General features: G+C 31.3%; 1 protein-coding gene and 1 pseudogene across 1 annotated transcript; one reads left to right on the top strand and one right to left on the bottom strand.

Annotated features, from left to right (window-relative positions):
• Nucleotides 1-4,064: 4,064 nt before the first annotated feature.
• On the bottom strand, nt 4,065-4,960 carry LOC141664618 (adrenodoxin-like protein 1, mitochondrial; annotated as a pseudogene).
• A 2,500-nt stretch (nt 4,961-7,460) lies between these two features.
• LOC141664619 (F-box/FBD/LRR-repeat protein At1g13570-like) lies at nt 7,461-10,587 on the top strand. Its single transcript, XM_074470573.1, has 3 exons — nt 7,461-8,318; nt 8,458-8,613; nt 10,471-10,587. The coding sequence occupies exons 1-3, from the start codon at nt 7,461-7,463 to the stop codon at nt 10,585-10,587; spliced, it is 1,131 nt and encodes a 376-aa protein (XP_074326674.1).
• Nucleotides 10,588-19,728: the final 9,141 nt, after the last annotated feature.

Below are 19,728 nucleotides of genomic sequence, written 5' to 3' on the forward strand. Positions count from 1 at the left end.
TAACACGTAAACTATGTACGCCTCACATCCTTGTCGATACACACAGATGATTAAGGTTGATCCGACCATCTCCCTACGACGATCTATCTCTCTACATCTTTCTCAATTTATGCGTTTAGGCCTTTTCTTGAAATCAAACTCAAAATTTTGATTTTGCAGCTTCATTAGATTTCTCTCTTCTTCCTTTATTTTGATATCATCAAATTTGTTAATTGAAATCTATTTCAATTTTAACCTTTAATTTGTGTATTTTATATCTATATTCTTGAAATTTTGGCTTCGTACTTGTTTGTGGTTTCTTAATTTCGATGTACTCGTCATTTTTATTCTCTTTTAGAATTTTAATCTACATTTAAATTAAAATTTGTTAATTTGTTGTTAATAAGTTGATTGACAATCATAAAACTCAACTTTTTACGAATATGTTTTTTGATTCTGTAGTAAAATCATAATAATAATTTTATTTTTATATATTTATGATTTTTGGGAGTGTTTTATACTCATAAGCGTTTGATTCTACATTAGAATCAAATTAAGTTATGAACACAAAAAATATTTATTATTCTAAAATATATTTATTTTAGTTTTCTAAAATGTAATCAAAATTATGTAAACTCGGTTGCATAAGGATAAAGATAAGAATATTTTTAGTGTTCTATATTTTTTTTTCAGTTGGAGTCAATTTGTTGTTATAATGTTAATTCGACTATCATAAAACACATAATTTTTATGAATACATTTTTTTGATTCATTAGTAAAATAAAGAAATATATTTTATTTGTTTTTTATATTTTCTGGTAGTGATCACTGTTAATTTTTTTTGGCACTAGTTTTGGTTGTGATTGAATAGAACTAATATACTAATTTTGCACAAGTACTGATGCACCAATGGGTGCAACTTTTCATTTACAACTTAAGAACTTAGCTTGAGTATTATGCTTCCAAATTTTAAATTATAAATGCATCTAAAACTAAATTATTAAAGGTATATATCCGAAAATGGGTCTGTAAATATCATTGGAGTGGTGTGTTCATCTAGCCAATTTGGTCGGTTGACGCTTATTTGAGAGATTGTGATGTAAAGTTATATATTTTGTGTTTTTTTTGCTAAATATTATTATTATTTTTTATTTTTATTAATTACAAATTAGGGGGACTTTACTTTCTTACTATTGTCAAGGAGTGCAAATATTTAATTATATTGGTAGCATCCTAGTTGTAATAAATGTGTGCATTTTAATAGTTGTAAGGTTGTTTTCGAGGGTGTTGCTAACATATAATTTTAGGGCTTTTTAAAAAAAACATAGGGCCAATTTTTTTTTGCAAAAATACTTTTTTTTTTTGCAAAAATATGATTTTTTTGTAAATCGAATCAACTGAATGCAATTTTTGACGAGTTTCTACAACTATATGCAACCTTAAATGCAATAAAAAAACTCGATTGATTTTGGTTGATTTCTCTTGATTTTATTTTAGAAACTCGTAAAAATAAATTAAAGTTAATATTTTTGGTAATTTCTCTTATTTTATTTTAGAAAAAAGGTCATCCTAGGTTCTTTGTTGGTAGCAAGAAAATAAGTTTTGATTTGAACTACAGGGGAATTTTATAGAGGTCAAACTTGGAGAATTTTATAGTCATATTGTAATTAGATGAGAATTTGATTGAAGTTGAACTTGAAATTTTCTGGAGATAAAAATTGATTTTACAGTAGAATCAAATTAGTATTTTTAGTACATCCTCTGCTAATGTTTCTTCTTTTTTGGATTTCTATAAGTTTCTATATTAGAATCATATTATGTGCTTATGTGCGCTTCTATTTTAAAATCAGTTTATATGTATAATTTATGTCCTTTTAAAAACTCGTATGAGGTTCTATACTATAATTATTTTTTATGCCTAATTTATGTGCTGCCTTTTTCAAATATATGAGGTTTTGTATTAGAATCATTTGTTGCGCCTAATTATGCATTTAATTTTTGAATTCATATGATATTAGAAAGAATTTGTGTGCCTATTGTATGTGGTTCCTTTTGTATTCACATTAGCATATATTAGAATCATTGATAAAATTTGTTGTTTGGTTATAAGCATTTGGTGTGTTTAAGACTTTGGGGTTCTCCTTTTTATATTCCAACTTTTATGATGGTAAAAGTATTATGAGTAATTGCATCATTTAGTTAGCTTGGTTACGAGTCTAGTGATTGGATGACTCTGTTCAATTATTTGCGGATATGTTCTTGCATCCTGGTAGAAGTTTCTGGTTTGCTTATCGTGGCTTTAAGGTGTTATCTCTGGAGCCCATGAAGGGTGCTTTTTAATGGTCATTGGTCATCACTTTGACCATAGTAATTTTTATTAGGTTTATTATGGACTTGGTTTAACTTTTGAATAATAGTAGTACATTGTAGAGTAAGTTCTCTAATGACATAATTTTAGCCCTAATTATTTTTGTGTATTAATTACTACACTAAGTGTGACATTTTGAACCTAAGCAGTATCACTGAATATATGATTATTATGGTCACATAAGAGCATAGTTGCGCATAAAAGTTCATGGCAAAGAAAATATTTCTTATTTAGCATTTAATATAATTTTTGATTTAGACAAGTCTATGAAATGGGTTTCACATGCTTTAAGTATATTTGCTGGTCATCTAATGATCTAGGCTTGAGGAAGAAATAGAAGGTTAAAAAGGATTACAAGGAAGAAAAAAAGATTTTTTTTTGCAAAGAGGTGTGACCAGCGCATGACTCTTATCCATTTGAGTCAGATAGATAAGAGTAAGACTTTGTTTTCTTAGTAGCCGGCGCATGACTGTTATTATCCATATGGATATACGATTTGTTCCCTAATAAAAAAATTATAATAGCTTTGCATAATAAATTATCTCTTTCATGATAGTACAGTTTTCTAGTACTTTTTTCTTCTTTATGACTTCTCCTAACATCCCAGCAAATATATGACCAAATCTGCAATGTAATCACCTTTCTTTGCATCTAATCCACATCTCCCATTCAAAATTTTATATCCTTACATGTTAAATATATGAAGCTGATTTTTGTTCAAGAGATAAGCACACATTAGTTAGTAAATCAACAAATATTGATAATCAAATGCAAGCTTAGTACTAGAAAATTATCTTTTGGGGAGTTTCCAAATACAATTTTCGTCGTTCTAATTATGTAAACCATAACAAAACGCACATATATTAACCCAATTTCAATATATTAACCATAAATAGTTTCTGAGTTACATGTCATTGATGGTGCGGAGCTACTAATGATTTATAGTAAAGAAGGAGCCACACATGACAATAAATCGATATTTACATAAATTTTTCATACCGTATTACCAACCATCTCGGTAGAAAAGAGCCCGACATCATGTCTTTGTTATCAACTCACATGTTTAGACAAAAATGTATTGCCATTAAAATAACTTTCAAGTACATGGCAGAAGTATTTCAGTCGAACAAAACACATACAAGAATAGACGAAGTCAAATTTTATCTACTACAAAACCATTATTTTACACAAAAGTTCTAGACAAAAAAACTTAGATGATATGCTTCTACTATAGATCACATAACATACAAAAATCATTAACAACACTAGAATTAGATCTATTATGCTTCTGCTTCCATAGTAGAACACAAAATACTTGCACAAAGGACATAAAATTCCGAAAATATACTACTAGAATCATGACAGTACAAAACATTTTGTAAGGGGGAGACGAATAAAGCAAAAGAGATGTGTGAATAAATAGAAAAAAAGAATAATCAGCTGAAGATTCAGTTCAAGCCAAATTGGACACAACACATTATACATTTGACTTCAAACACAAGAAAAAGAAAAAAAACTGGTGTATCCAAATGCATACAAGTTCCACCCGTATATGTAAATAAAATACCAAAAATCTATTCTATTTAATTTTTAAATTTTTGTTTCGACGGCTTTACCATACACGACCCTCAAATTCTCAAGTAATTGGATTGCTACAAAATTGGAAAACTCACGCCCTCGACTGTCAATATCTTACGACTTTTTTCTTAGTTAACCTTTAGTGTGGTTTTGGTATGTATCCATCAATAGAAAAAATATGTGTAGCAGCAGACAGTGCTAAACGAAGTTCATCAGGTTTGGGACTCGAATGACTTGACAACCCAGTCGAGATCTGCTTCGTATTAAATCCAACTCAATCTTTTTTAGTAAAGTATAAGTATGTTGCATTATAAACCAAATATATTTAGGAAAGAAACCTACGTTTCTGTGAGGCCAAAAGTAAGGTATAACATGTCATTTTTCTCGTCATTCAGATCCTCTAATTTATGTAATACTCTATATCATAAGAAAAATTCACTAAAAATTTAGTTTTATTAAAATAGATGCATGAAGTCATATTGCTAGTGAGTAGTGACCAATGTAGAAAATTGTTGTGCAGTTATCCAAGCATAGGGAGAAATAGACCATCACAATTACATGATAAGTGGAACAAGCAAGCGATTCTTCAAAAGCCCCTATATTAAGAATCAAGTTTAACTATCTTTTACATATAGAGGAAGAATACCAAAATTGAACAAAACCTAATTACATATTTCAGATTGTGTAATAGGATTAAGTGCACCAAAAACAGTTCTAGATTCCAGAGTATTAGATGTTACTAGGGCATGTATTAGAGCAAAAAAAGCTTCATTAAATTGAAGACCTTACATAGGTATCTTGATGTTTAAAAAAAATATGCATATTACTTTTATGACAAAAACATAACAATTAAGTCAGAGATCATTTTTGCATCAATACACGGCCAGATAAAAAATATTTATCCAAGTGCTTACCTTGAAGTTCTATGTCATTTTCATGGGCAGCTTCCAACATAGACATGCCAACAGGGACCTTGATGGCCTTCTCCTCTCCTCCATCACCAACAAATGTCAGAGAAATTCTGCAGAATCGCATAACAAGAAAAAAATCATATATATCGACACAACTGCAGGATATTTTGTGTATTATGAACTTCATGATTCTCAATTTGGTTCTAAATTTAAATTAAACAAGTATTGATATGTACAAAAAGCTATGAGCCTTTCAAAAAGTGTGAAAAATTCAGTAAAAGTTACAAAACATCAGGAGGTGAATCAATATTCGGATCTACAAGCTATTTTCACCATTATTCAGTTCCATCTCAATCTAGAAGATATCTAAAGCAATAAAGTGAAACTACCGCTTCTCTCTTTACTTCCATAACTCTAAAATTTCTTATATATTTTAATTAGAAAAACATAAACTAGCTTCTATGAATTGAAATTAGACTATGCTAATATAATTTTTCAATAGAATCAATCACTAAAAAAATAAAAACTAGCTTCTATGAATTATAAATTTGAAGCATAATTATTTTCTCCTATAGAATTCATATTTACAAACAACAATACACATAATTAAAAGTCAGATCTAATTCATATGCGTAAAAATCACATATGATTCTACTATATATAAAATCACATAAATACAAGTATTCTTTTAAAGTAGAATCAAACAATATAAACACATAGATTATGAATGTAATGTAGAATCAAAATTTTAAATATAACATATTTTTAATCCACTGTAGAACCAATATTTCTATGTGTAAATATAGAACACAAATCGATATGCGTTTGAATTTTGGTCAATTTTGTATAATTTTTACCGTGGAAGCAAAAACAAGCACAAACATAGTTCAAAAACTATAAAAATCACATTCTACTCTCTGAACCTCAAATATAGTATAAAACATTAAAAAACAACTTACCTATTCGATTAAACATCATTTAAAGATGAATTTCTTCCTGGAATCAACCTGAAAAAAATGAATTAAATATTAGAAACATATACATTTTATCTCGAAAACCTTAAAAATACGAATTAATGACTAATACTCCCTCCGTCCCATCCATTTGTATACAAATGGTTTGGGCACGGAGGATAAGAAACATAATAAAATAATGTTAGTTTTGTTAAGATAGTGGGATGAAAGAGAAAGAAAAAGTATAATTTAGTCAGAAAAAGTATAAAGTTGGTTAAAGTGGTGGGACCATTTAATATTTAATGAATAAAGTGAGTTTAGTGGGAGAAAGTAGTGAGTGTAGTTGAATTTTATATTATAAAATTTTTACTATTTTTGGTAAGTTTGAAATGTATAGAATTGAATGGGACATTCAAAAAAGGAAAGTGTATAGAAATGAATGGGACAGAGGGACTAACAACTTTTTATGAACCCCTTTTTGCTGAAATCTTAGACTATCAAACTCAAATCGTCCATTTCTTACTACCCTCAAATCTTCGATTCCTCCCCACTCTTGTTCTCAATATCTCATTGACTGGGTGTATAGTTTGTGTACTATATGTATAGTTTTGGAGTATGTATCTGTTGTTGTTATAAAATATATTGGGGATATATTTTTTTTTATTTTAATTAGGCTTAAAAATTCTAACATTTAGAATAATGCCACGGCATTATATTTAATCTAGGCTGTTTAGAACGTTGATAGCTGTGATTGTGGTTCTCTGTAGATCTCTATCTAATTAGTTCTCTCTTAATTGATACTCTAATTATAATACCCTTTTCCATTTATGAAAAGAAAGAGGTCACAGAATGTGACGTGAATCCTTGTCTCTCCTTTCAAGCTTAGGGGAAGGGTGTATCGTGTATGCAATCGATTTCTGAAGAATTGATAATAATTTATGGATTTTATAAGATTTTAGTTGACTTTAAATGTTGGCGGATTTTGATGGTAAAAAATCTTTCAGAGTCTTTATGATTTTATGAATTTTTTTAGAAATATTTCAAAATCTCATATAAGATTTCAAAAAATTAAAAATGTACTACCAAATCCATCAAAATTCATATATTTTTCAAATAAAACAAAATTCATGAATTTTTGAATACCATTATTTCAGTGGAATTTTTAAAAGATTTTGATAGATTTTTCAAAATTTAAATTAAATACACTTAGATTTTAATGAATTTTTAATAATCCAAATTGAATAGATTTTGAAAGATTTTTCAAAATCTGAATTGAATACGCATATAATTTTGTGCTTAAAAATCCTTTATTATTTTGATCCAATACACACAGTCTATTACCATTGCTGCAAGCTGAGAACAGGTATATTTCTTCATCATGATTTATGTTGGTAAATATTTTATTTATATTGTTGAATTATTTCATTTTATGTTGTATTTCTGATATCTATGGTCTATTCTCCGCTTGGAATGTTCTCTTTTATTTTTGCTAAATCTGTTTAGAATGTTCTAGTTCATAATTGAATTCATAGTTGTATATATATTCAATTGATAAAAAAAATACTGGATTGTCAACTGTGGATGTATGTTGTTTAAATGCTGTGCTAGTGGCTATTACCAGGCGAACACTGGTTTTTTTAATTATTGGTACCTGTTTGTATCTCCAGAATTATGTCGAGAATTGCCAAACCAAGGCGATCTGAGAGTGGAACAGCTGCAATTGATAGAATCAGCAGCTTACCTGGAAACGTAATTGACAACATCCTAGAACGCTTGCCCATTCATGATGCAGCAAGTACAAGTGTTCTTTCTAAAACGTGGAGGGATTTATGGGATTTGTACCCCAATCTGGTTTTTGATTGGGTTTTTTTCTCACGGATTGTTGCCAACAATGATACACTAGATGAAGAAAATTTAATATCGGAAGTTACAGGAACTATAAATGAGATCCTTTTAGGTAACCCTGGCCCCATTTTGAAGTTCCATCTTTCGGTTCCAGAAGATCTGCCTCTTCATGAAACTCCAAATATGGATTTATGGATTAAAAACATATCAAATAATAGGGTTAGGCAGTTGAAGCTTATAATTGGACCACTAACAGCCTACAAAATACCCTCTTATTTGTTTTCCTGTTCAGAGTTAACTCATTTGAGCCTCACTAATTGTTTACTCAATCCACCGCTTAGATTTGGAGGCTTTTGTAATTTGATTGATGTTACACTTGAGAATGTCATCATTACTGGCGACATGTCATTTGGGACCCAACTCAAGGAATTGAAGTTGAGATTTTGCTCCGGGATAGAACATTTAGAATCCCAATTTAAACAAAATCACCACCTCATCACCTTTCTTATCCACAAAAGTGGAGAAATTGATCTTAAATGGTTTGAATGCACCAAAAAGTTGCGAACTCTTGGTCTCTTGTCGGAAAAAGGGGCAGATTCTAGAAAGAGTTATATCAATCTAGAAAAGCTACTTGGAAACATGATTGAAATACGTACTATCCACTTCAATGGCTCTTTTCTCAAGGTAAATTGAAACTCCTATACGAATTGAAGTAGTTAATTTTCTTTGACTAATTTGATTATTAATGCTTACAAATACTCTTGGTGCCAAGTGTTTCTCACTTTTTTTTCCGTCAATATACATGCACACATGTGTATAATAGTTATTGGAGTCAAGTGCAGCTGTTTCGAAGAGACTTATAACAACAACCAGAAAGTTGTCCCTTTACAAAGTTGAATTTTATGATTTGGTTCAGATCCGACATGTTCTTTTCTTGATGAGAAGTTTCCCCAAGCTGCAACGTCTTGAAATAATTGTGGTAAGAACTATTAATTTAATCCGAAGCAAGTTAGATGTTCATTTGTCCTTCTCTAATTTTAATTTTTTTGAGTTTTTTATATCTCAAAATATTTTGTCATTTTTTATTGGTCTGGTCATGACAGACTTGTATATTCTAGGATTGCTTCATCACGATCTTATGCAATTAGATGATATTTGAACAATGAAACTTCTTATGCTCGGAGATTTATTATAAATATTGATATTGCATAATATGCTCATGTTTTATGTATCAGACAATAAGATCAGAAGCTAACTAGATTTATAAATGTTTCATGTTTATGAAAACCATCCTCATATATTTACCTTTGTACGTATTTAAATGGCAAACCAAAGGGCAACCATGGAATGGACTTGGTAGGAAGCAGGGAACCTATGGTATCATCTGTTCTGCAATATTTACAATCACCGAACCTCGTCAACGTGATTTTTGACCAACTTCAAACCGTGAAGATACATAGGATGGCCGGTTCAAGGGCTGAGCTTCATTTCATAAAGTTTTTGCTTGCATTTTCTCCAAGGCTTAGGTGGATTGAACTTCTCAACACCATGACTGATGATCCTAAAGAAGAATCGAGAATTTCAAAAGAGTTGATGAGTTTCCCTAGAACATCCAAAGTTGCACGGATAATATGGCCGTGAACTACTAGTTGCCTAGATGGTTTGGACTTTGAAAACTATTTTGTAGTGGAGTGCACCTTGTGTTAGAAAGATGTTGAAACTTATCTAAACTTCGCATAATGGTGTTATTTTGTAGAGCAATCCTGTAGTTGGCTCCCGTATTTGGTTTGTGGAATAACTTGTAACGTTTTCGAACTTAGCAAATTTGTTGTTGTTATTATTATACAATTAGACCATGATTTTATGAGTTAAAAGTTAAACTATTAATTTGTGTTGCATGTTGGCTTCAAGAAATCACATTCACAAAATAATCACTTCTGCTATATATATATGTTTCTACTTTATATTATAAATATTAATAACAATAACACAACTAGCAAAGTTCAGGTTTCAACCCTCACAGCTGGTTTCTGAGGGGAACTAATTTAACAAGTTTCTCCGGAAAGCTGATAAACTTTTTACTTGCATTGATTTTTTAAGCTTGACAGATAGGAAAACATGTTTATGTTGCTACTTTGAATTCACCAAAATAAGTAACATCTTACATGGTCAATTTTCTTAAGCTTCTTTTATCATCGATTAGGCATTGAAGACCTTAAAGAGTTTTAGTTGTTCTAAATTTTTTGGAGGAAAAAAGTTGATATTATGTTAAGATTGATATAATTTGTTTAAAAAATTATGATATATCTTTTAAATTTAAATTCATGTATTCAAGATATAATAAATATTTTAACTTATTTTTAAAATTTTTGAATAATTTTTCATATACTCCTTGGGTCCTTAATTAATTGTCTAGTTCTGACTTTTGGGGTTCAATTGACTAAATTTTAAGTGAAATTTAGATATATATTATATAATTGAAAATATTATTAATGAATCACCCTATAAACATGTTTACATTGAAAATTGGTTCATAATATTAAATGTCTAGATTTTGTATTCTGTGTTGGTTAATATTTTATTTTAATATTTTTTATCCTTGGATTAGTTTGTCAATGAATGTACTTACTAGGTCCCCTGTACCACCAAGTAAACTAAGTTGTCTCTTGTGCTTGCAATTGAATCTATTAAATTAAATATATTAAAGGATGAATGTGCTTATAACTAGTAAAAACAAATTGGTGTTAGTTGTGTAATATTTTAATTAAAGGATGAATGTGCTTAAAGGATGTATGTGCTTATGGTAAAAAATGTTACTGAATTTTTTGTAAAAAAGATGAAGGAGGAGGTTAAGGAAGGAAAGCTTAAAGTTAAAGGTACTAATGATGTGTTAACAATGGCGCTCGTAAGCCTGAGCACGGAGGCAGAGTACGTGGTCAGAGAATTCATGTGAAGCAGTCGGTTTATTTTGATCTTCCGAGGGAAAAAAACGAGGACAGTGGAAGAAAGGGTACATGAGGCAATTCAAAAGTACATGGCAGAGGAGACTCCAAAAATTATTAAAGAGAGAGATGCATTTTGGGCTGCTGAATTTGAAAAATACAACGCACATTCATCGAAAAATGGTGTACAACATGATGGTAGTCCGAAACCAAATTCCCAGCACGCAAGCTGTCACTCTAAGGGTGAGGTTGATGTGGATGTGGATGTGGATGTGGATGTAGGTGTTCATAAAAATGTGACATTGATAGATAATTTGTTTGTGGATTTAGCGGTGGAGCTTGAGGATAATAAAAAGGTGGCGGGTGAGGATGATAATGGAAGGGCTGTTGAGGAAATGAAAGTGGATTCTTTGGGTGGTTCTGTATGCCGATTGGCTGTTGGATCGTTGAGCAACATTGTTGCTTGTGCAACAATTGATGAAGTACGCGTTCCCGAAGGACATGAGAAGACTATCCATGGAGTAAGTCTTGGAGAAAAGAACACAAAGGGTGTCTATCACTAAAGTCATTCAAGGAGATGCTAAGATTTCCTTCCCTATCGGGGATGAAATTTTTGACTGTTCAAGAAGCCATGGGAACTTTTATTGCATGACCGAGAAACATGATAATTGCAGGAAACAATAGCAGTACTTCTCATGTTTTGGCCGCCAAGGTCAGAATGCTTTTTTAGTATGGTTAATATATGTACTATGTGTTTGTTTAGTCTGTTTTTTTAATTATTTTTATTTGCAATTATTTTAGAAAACCAAGAAATCCCGTGCTAAGAAAATGAAGAAGACGTATAAAGTAATTGAAGATGTTGAACCAGTGCTTGTTGTTCAAATTGGTCCGAATTATCCTTCTGCAATGAAACGTTTGTGGACATGGGCAAACGAAGCCTTGAGTGGTGGCCAAACAATTTCTTTTGAGCTAAGCAAAGAAGCATTTGGCTTTACAAAGAAGCAAATCATGTTCTTATCTGATATACATGTAGTGTGCTCTGGAGGTGAAATGGCCGGCTCTGTCATTTGCCTTTTTATTCAGTAAACTTTTCATTCAAAGTTTTTTTCCGGAGTATATAGCCTTGGAATAAATATGACAATCTTTACTAAGGACTGCTTAATTTAATTTGTAGCTTCTTGAATGAATATGTGAAGAAGCATAAGATGGTCAACATGATTAGCTTTGTAGATCCGGGCACAATTGGTGCCATTGGATGTGGCAGTGCAGTGCAGAGGTTGCGTGAATTGTGTACAAGATTTAAAGATTCTAGGAAAGGGCAGCATTTTCTCCTGCCGTAGAATGATGTGTAAGTATTTTTACTATCCCAAGCTATTAAGCTGTTAAGCCTTGCCAGTTTTTTATTAATTTTTTTCAAGAATTTAGCTTTTATTTTTAAGGAATGGGTTCAATTGTATAGTTAAACTCGATAATATTTGTTGTTGAAATTTATATTAATTGCATTGGTTCAGTATAAACGTAATCAAATGCCTTGACAGTTTTGAAGTTAATATAATAGTAATCAAATGCCTTACAGTATTTAATTGATTTTGTTACTAGATGTTAGGTTTGTTTCTAAGACGGGGGAAATTGTATAGTTCAACCTCATAATATTTGAAGTTCAAATTTGATGATAATTGTATAGGTTCAGTTTTAAAGTTGATTTATTTACCGGAATTTAAATTTTATTAGTATGAGCCTTCAATTTTTGATGTTATACCTGATCATGTTTATTACAGTAAATTACACTCTACTAAATCATTTTTCGCAAAATGAGAAAATTTATAAATTATCTAGATGTTCAGAACAAGGCGATTGTAAAAGCCATTTGATGAAAAATAAGGCCCATTATTTTATTTGAAATACTGGCTTTAAAATCATCATTTGGGTCATAAAACGTTTGAAATAAAACCTATAAATGCATAATAAAATATCTGAAAAATACCTTAAAATACAGAAATGACATGGAATACACGTATCACGTAACAGTTAGGGTTTATCAGATAATCACACATAAATGACACATTAATTCACATATTTTATTATAATCATGATATAATATAAACGTAAAGTTCCCAATCGTTACATCCTCCCCCCTTTAAAAGGATTCTGTCCTCAGAATCTTCTATGAAAACAAATGAGGGTATTTCTCTAATATTTCACTTTCGAGTTCCCAGGTTGATTCTTCAACCATAGGATTTCTCCACAACACTCGCACTAAATATATAGACTTATTTCTCAACACTTTCTCTCGCCGATCTAAAATTCTTACCGGCTGTTCTATAAAAGAGAAATCAGGTTGGATTTCTATCGGCTCATACTCGATTACATGCCTAGAATCAGGATTATATCGCTTAAGCATGGACACGTGAAACACATTGTGAATATGCTGCATATGAGGCGGTAAAGCTAATTCGTATGCAACTTTTCCCACTTTCTTCAAAATTTCAAACGGTCCAACGTAACGTGGTTTCAATTTACCCTTATTTCTAAATCTGGTTAATCCTTTCCATGGCGATATTTTGAGTAGTACGTTTTCTCCTTCCTGATAGTCTATATCTTTCCTGGCTTGATCTGCATATTTGCGTTGCCTGTTTTGCGCTGCATCGAGTCGTTTTCGAATGAGTTCAATCTTTTCTTTCATCTGTTGAATTAGTTCTGGACCCAAAATTTTGCGTTCTCCAACTTCATCCCAATATACTGGTGATCTGCATTTTCTCCCGTATAATGCTTCATACGGTGGCATTCCAATGCTTGCGTGATAACTGTTATTATAAGAAAATTCCACTAGGGGTAGATGTTCATCCCAACTGCCTTCAAAATCGATCGCACAAACTCGTAGCATGTCTTCAATCATTTGGATAGTTCTTTCACTTTGCCCGTCGGTTTGCGGATGATAAGCGGTACTCATGTTCAATTTAGTTCCAAGACATTCTTGAAATTGTCTCCAAAATCTTGAGTTGAAACGAGGATCTCGATCAGACACGATAGATACTGGAACTGCATGTCGTATCACAATTTCTTTGAGATATATGTGTACTAGCTTGTCGAGTGAAAATCTTTCATTGATTAGTAGAAAATGTGACGACTTCGTGAGTCTGTCAATGATTACCCATATCGCATCATGATTTGCCTTTGTCCTTGGTAGTCCTACCACAAAATCCATCGCTAGATGTTCCCATTTCCATTCTGGAATGTCTAATGGTTGCAATAATCCACTCGGACGTTAATGTTCCGCTTTAACTCGCTGGCATGTGTAGCACTTACTTATCCATTCAGCTATTTCCTTCTTCATGTTCGGCCACCAGAAGTTTTCTTTCAGATCACGATACATTTTTGTACTTCCTGGATGAATGGAATACTTCGAATTATGCGCATCTCGCATTATTTCTTCTTTTAATTCTACTACGTTAGGGATCCAGATTCTCAACGTAAAGCATAAAATTCCTTCATTATCTTTCTGAGTTGTGATTTCTTCTCCCGTCAGGTCATCATCTTGACTCATCACTTCATTTTGACAGCAGCGAATCTTTTCTAACAATTCCGGTTGGAAAGTCATATTGTAGATAGCTTCTGCAGATTCATTGGGAATACGAATCTCAATTTCCAATTTGTTGAATTCCTTGATTAAGTCTTCATACAAAGTTAACCGATTCAATCTTTCTTTCCTGCTCAGCGCATCTGCTACAACATTTGCTTTCCCTGGATGATAACTAATCGTGACTTCGTAATCCTTTATCAATTCCAGCCATCGACGTTGTCACATGTTCAACTCCTTTTGCGTAAAGATATACTTTAGACTTTTATGATCTGTGTAAATTTCACATTTTTCACCGTAGAGATAATGTCTCGAAAGCTTCAACGCAAATACGATCGCTGCCAATTCCAGATCATGAGTAGGATATTTTTGTTCATGAGGTTTAAGTTGTCTCAAAGCATATGCGATGACGTTACCGTGCTGCATCAGTACACATCCTAACCCGCGATACGAAGCGTCGCTGAAAATGACGAAATTTCCTAGCTCGTCTGGCAATACAAGTACTGGTGCAGTTACTAACCGATTTTTCATCTCTTGAAAACTTTCTTCACACTTATCACTCCATTCAAACTTTTCACTTTTTCGAGTTAACTTGGTCAGCGGCGTTGCTATTTTCGCAAAATCGTTGACAAACCTTCGATAATATCCTGCCAATCCCAAGAAATTTCGAACTTCTATCGGCGTCCTTGGTCTTTCCCAATTTAACACAACTTCAATCTTCGCTGGATCGACTTGGATGCCTTCTTTACTGATAATATGCCCTAGAAATTGTACTTCTCTTAACCAGAATTCATATTTCGAGAATTTTGCGTATAGTTGCTCTTTCCTCAGAATTTCCAAAGTTATTCTCAAGTGTTCTGCATGCTCTTCTTCTGACTTGGAGTAAATCAAGATGTCATCAATGAATATAATCACGAATTTATCCAAATATTTCTTGAATACTCTGTTCATCAAATCCATGAATGCTGCTGGCGCGTTTGTCAGACCGAATGCCATTACCAAAAACTCGTAATGCCCATATCTTGTACGAAATGCAGTTTTTGGAATATCTTCAGCTTTAATCTTCAATTGATGATAGCTTGATCGCAAATCTATCTTTGAAAACCATGCTGCTCCTTTAGCTGATCGAACAAATCGTCGATTCTCGGTAAGGGATACTTATTCTTGATAGTGAGTTTATTGAATTCCCTATAGTCAATGCATAATCGCATGCTGCCGTCCTTCTTCTTCACAAATAACACCGGTGCACCCCATGGGGATACACTAGGTCGTATGATGTCTCGGTCTAGAAGATCTTGCAGTTGCGTTGACAATTCCTTCATTTCGACTGGAGCCATCCGATATGGAGCTTTCGAAACTGGTTCTGTACCTGGTGCTAGATCAATTGTGAACTCAATTTCTCGATCTGGTGGTAACCCTGGAAGCTCGTCTGGAAATTCGCACACAATTGAAATGTCTTCTATTCTAGGACTTCCTCTTTCGGTATCTAACACGTAAACTATGTACGCCTCACATCCTTGTCGATACACACAGATGATTAAGGTTGATCCGACCATCTCCCTACGACGATCTATCTCTCTACATCTTTCTCAATTTATGCGTTTAGGCCTTTTCTTGAAATCAAACTCAAAATTTTGATTTTGCAGCTTCATTAGATTTCTCTCTTCTTCCTTTATTTTGATATCATCAAATTTGTTAATTGAAATCTATTTCAATTTTAACCTTTAATTTGTGTATTTTATATCTATATTCTTGAAATTTTGGCTTCGTACTTGTTTGTGGTTTCTTAATTTCGATGTACTCGTCATTTTTATTCTCTTTTAGAATTTTAATCTACATTTAAATTAAAATTTGTTAATTTGTTGTTAATAAGTTGATTGACAATCATAAAACTCAACTTTTTACGAATATGTTTTTTGATTCTGTAGTAAAATCATAATAATAATTTTATTTTTATATATTTATGATTTTTGGGAGTGTTTTATACTCATAAGCGTTTGATTCTACATTAGAATCAAATTAAGTTATGAACACAAAAAATATTTATTATTCTAAAATATATTTATTTTAGTTTTCTAAAATGTAATCAAAATTATGTAAACTCGGTTGCATAAGGATAAAGATAAGAATATTTTTAGTGTTCTATATTTTTTTTTCAGTTGGAGTCAATTTGTTGTTATAATGTTAATTCGACTATCATAAAACACATAATTTTTATGAATACATTTTTTTGATTCATTAGTAAAATAAAGAAATATATTTTATTTGTTTTTTATATTTTCTGGTAGTGATCACTGTTAATTTTTTTTGGCACTAGTTTTGGTTGTGATTGAATAGAACTAATATACTAATTTTGCACAAGTACTGATGCACCAATGGGTGCAACTTTTCATTTACAACTTAAGAACTTAGCTTGAGTATTATGCTTCCAAATTTTAAATTATAAATGCATCTAAAACTAAATTATTAAAGGTATATATCCGAAAATGGGTCTGTAAATATCATTGGAGTGGTGTGTTCATCTAGCCAATTTGGTCGGTTGACGCTTATTTGAGAGATTGTGATGTAAAGTTATATATTTTGTGTTTTTTTTGCTAAATATTATTATTATTTTTTATTTTTATTAATTACAAATTAGGGGGACTTTACTTTCTTACTATTGTCAAGGAGTGCAAATATTTAATTATATTGGTAGCATCCTAGTTGTAATAAATGTGTGCATTTTAATAGTTGTAAGGTTGTTTTCGAGGGTGTTGCTAACATATAATTTTAGGGCTTTTTAAAAAAAACATAGGGCCAATTTTTTTTTGCAAAAATACTTTTTTTTTTGCAAAAATATGATTTTTTTGTAAATCGAATCAACTGAATGCAATTTTTGACGAGTTTCTACAACTATATGCAACCTTAAATGCAATAAAAAAACTCGATTGATTTTGGTTGATTTCTCTTGATTTTATTTTAGAAACTCGTAAAAATAAATTAAAGTTAATATTTTTGGTAATTTCTCTTATTTTATTTTAGAAAAAAGGTCATCCTAGGTTCTTTGTTGGTAGCAAGAAAATAAGTTTTGATTTGAACTACAGGGGAATTTTATAGAGGTCAAACTTGGAGAATTTTATAGTCATATTGTAATTAGATGAGAATTTGATTGAAGTTGAACTTGAAATTTTCTGGAGATAAAAATTGATTTTACAGTAGAATCAAATTAGTATTTTTAGTACATCCTCTGCTAATGTTTCTTCTTTTTTGGATTTCTATAAGTTTCTATATTAGAATCATATTATGTGTCAAATTTATGTGTTTTCTTTTGGAACTTATGTGCGCTTCTATTTTAAAATCAGTTTATATGTATAATTTATGTCCTTTTAAAAACTCGTATGAGGTTCTATACTATAATTATTTTTTATGCCTAATTTATGTGCTGCCTTTTTCAAATATATGAGGTTTTGTATTAGAATCATTTGTTGCGCCTAATTATGCATTTAATTTTTGAATTCATATGATATTAGAAAGAATTTGTGTGCCTATTGTATGTGGTTCCTTTTGTATTCACATTAGCATATATTAGAATCATTGATAAAATTTGTTGTTTGGTTATAAGCATTTGGTGTGTTTAAGACTTTGGGGTTCTCCTTTTTATATTCCAACTTTTATGATGGTAAAAGTATTATGAGTAATTGCATCATTTAGTTAGCTTGGTTACGAGTCTAGTGATTGGATGACTCTGTTCAATTATTTGCGGATATGTTCTTGCATCCTGGTAGAAGTTTCTGGTTTGCTTATCGTGGCTTTAAGGTGTTATCTCTGGAGCCCATGAAGGGTGCTTTTTAATGGTCATTGGTCATCACTTTGACCATAGTAATTTTTATTAGGTTTATTATGGACTTGGTTTAACTTTTGAATAATAGTAGTACATTGTAGAGTAAGTTCTCTAATGACATAATTTTAGCCCTAATTATTTTTGTGTATTAATTACTACACTAAGTGTGACATTTTGAACCTAAGCAGTATCACTGAATATATGATTATTATGGTCACATAAGAGCATAGTTGCGCATAAAAGTTCATGGCAAAGAAAATATTTCTTATTTAGCATTTAATATAATTTTTGATTTAGACAAGTCTATGAAATGGGTTTCACATGCTTTAAGTATATTTGCTGGTCATCTAATGATCTAGGCTTGAGGAAGAAATAGAAGGTTAAAAAGGATTACAAGGAAGAAAAAAAGATTTTTTTTGCAAAGAGGTGTGACCAGCGCATGACTCTTATCCATTTGAGTCAGATAGATAAGAGTAAGACTTTGTTTTCTTAGTAGCCGGCGCATGACTGTTATTATCCATATGGATATACGATTTGTTCCCTAATAAAAAAATTATAATAGCTTTGCATAATAAATTATCTCTTTCATGATAGTACAGTTTTCTAGTACTTTTTTCTTCTTTATGACTTCTCCTAACATCCCAGCAAATATATGACCAAATCTGCAATGTAATCACCTTTCTTTGCATCTAATCCACATCTCCCATTCAAAATTTTATATCCTTACATGTTAAATATATGAAGCTGATTTTTGTTCAAGAGATAAGCACACATTAGTTAGTAAATCAACAAATATTGATAATCAAATGCAAGCTTAGTACTAGAAAATTATCTTTTGGGGAGTTTCCAAATACAATTTTCGTCGTTCTAATTATGTAAACCATAACAAAACGCACATATATTAACCCAATTTCAATATATTAACCATAAATAGTTTCTGAGTTACATGTCATTGATGGTGCGGAGCTACTAATGATTTATAGTAAAGAAGGAGCCACACATGACAATAAATCGATATTTACATAAATTTTTCATACCGTATTACCAACCATCTCGGTAGAAAAGAGCCCGACATCATGTCTTTGTTATCAACTCACATGTTTAGACAAAAATGTATTGCCATTAAAATAACTTTCAAGTACATGGCAGAAGTATTTCAGTCGAACAAAACACATACAAGAATAGACGAAGTCAAATTTTATCTACTACAAAACCATTATTTTACACAAAAGTTCTAGACAAAAAAACTTAGATGATATGCTTCTACTATAGATCACATAACATACAAAAATCATTAACAACACTAGAATTAGATCTATTATGCTTCTGCTTCCATAGTAGAACACAAAATACTTGCACAAAGGACATAAAATTCCGAAAATATACTACTAGAATCATGACAGTACAAAACATTTTGTAAGGGGGAGACGAATAAAGCAAAAGAGATGTGTGAATAAATAGAAAAAAAGAATAATCAGCTGAAGATTCAGTTCAAGCCAAATTGGACACAACACATTATACATTTGACTTCAAACACAAGAAAAAGAAAAAAAACTGGTGTATCCAAATGCATACAAGTTCCACCCGTATATGTAAATAAAATACCAAAAATCTATTCTATTTAATTTTTAAATTTTTGTTTCGACGGCTTTACCATACACGACCCTCAAATTCTCAAGTAATTGGATTGCTACAAAATTGGAAAACTCACGCCCTCGACTGTCAATATCTTACGACTTTTTTCTTAGTTAACCT

Source organism: Apium graveolens, chromosome 6 (assembly GCF_009905375.1).
Source record: "Apium graveolens cultivar Ventura chromosome 6, ASM990537v1, whole genome shotgun sequence".
Taxonomy (NCBI): Eukaryota; Viridiplantae; Streptophyta; class Magnoliopsida; order Apiales; family Apiaceae; genus Apium; species Apium graveolens.

Bases quoted from the DNA above. Each gene is read 5' to 3' on its own strand.
- LOC141664619 (XM_074470573.1), top strand. From the start codon at position 7,461: ATGTCGAGAATTGCCAAACCAAGGCGATCTGAGAGTGGAACAGCTGCA. The intron at 8,319-8,457 runs GTAAATTGAAAC...TGTGTATAATAG, and splicing joins TCAATGGCTCTTTTCTCAAG to TTATTGGAGTCAAGTGCAGC. The intron at 8,614-10,470 runs GTAAGAACTATT...TTTGTAAAAAAG, and splicing joins AACGTCTTGAAATAATTGTG to ATGAAGGAGGAGGTTAAGGA.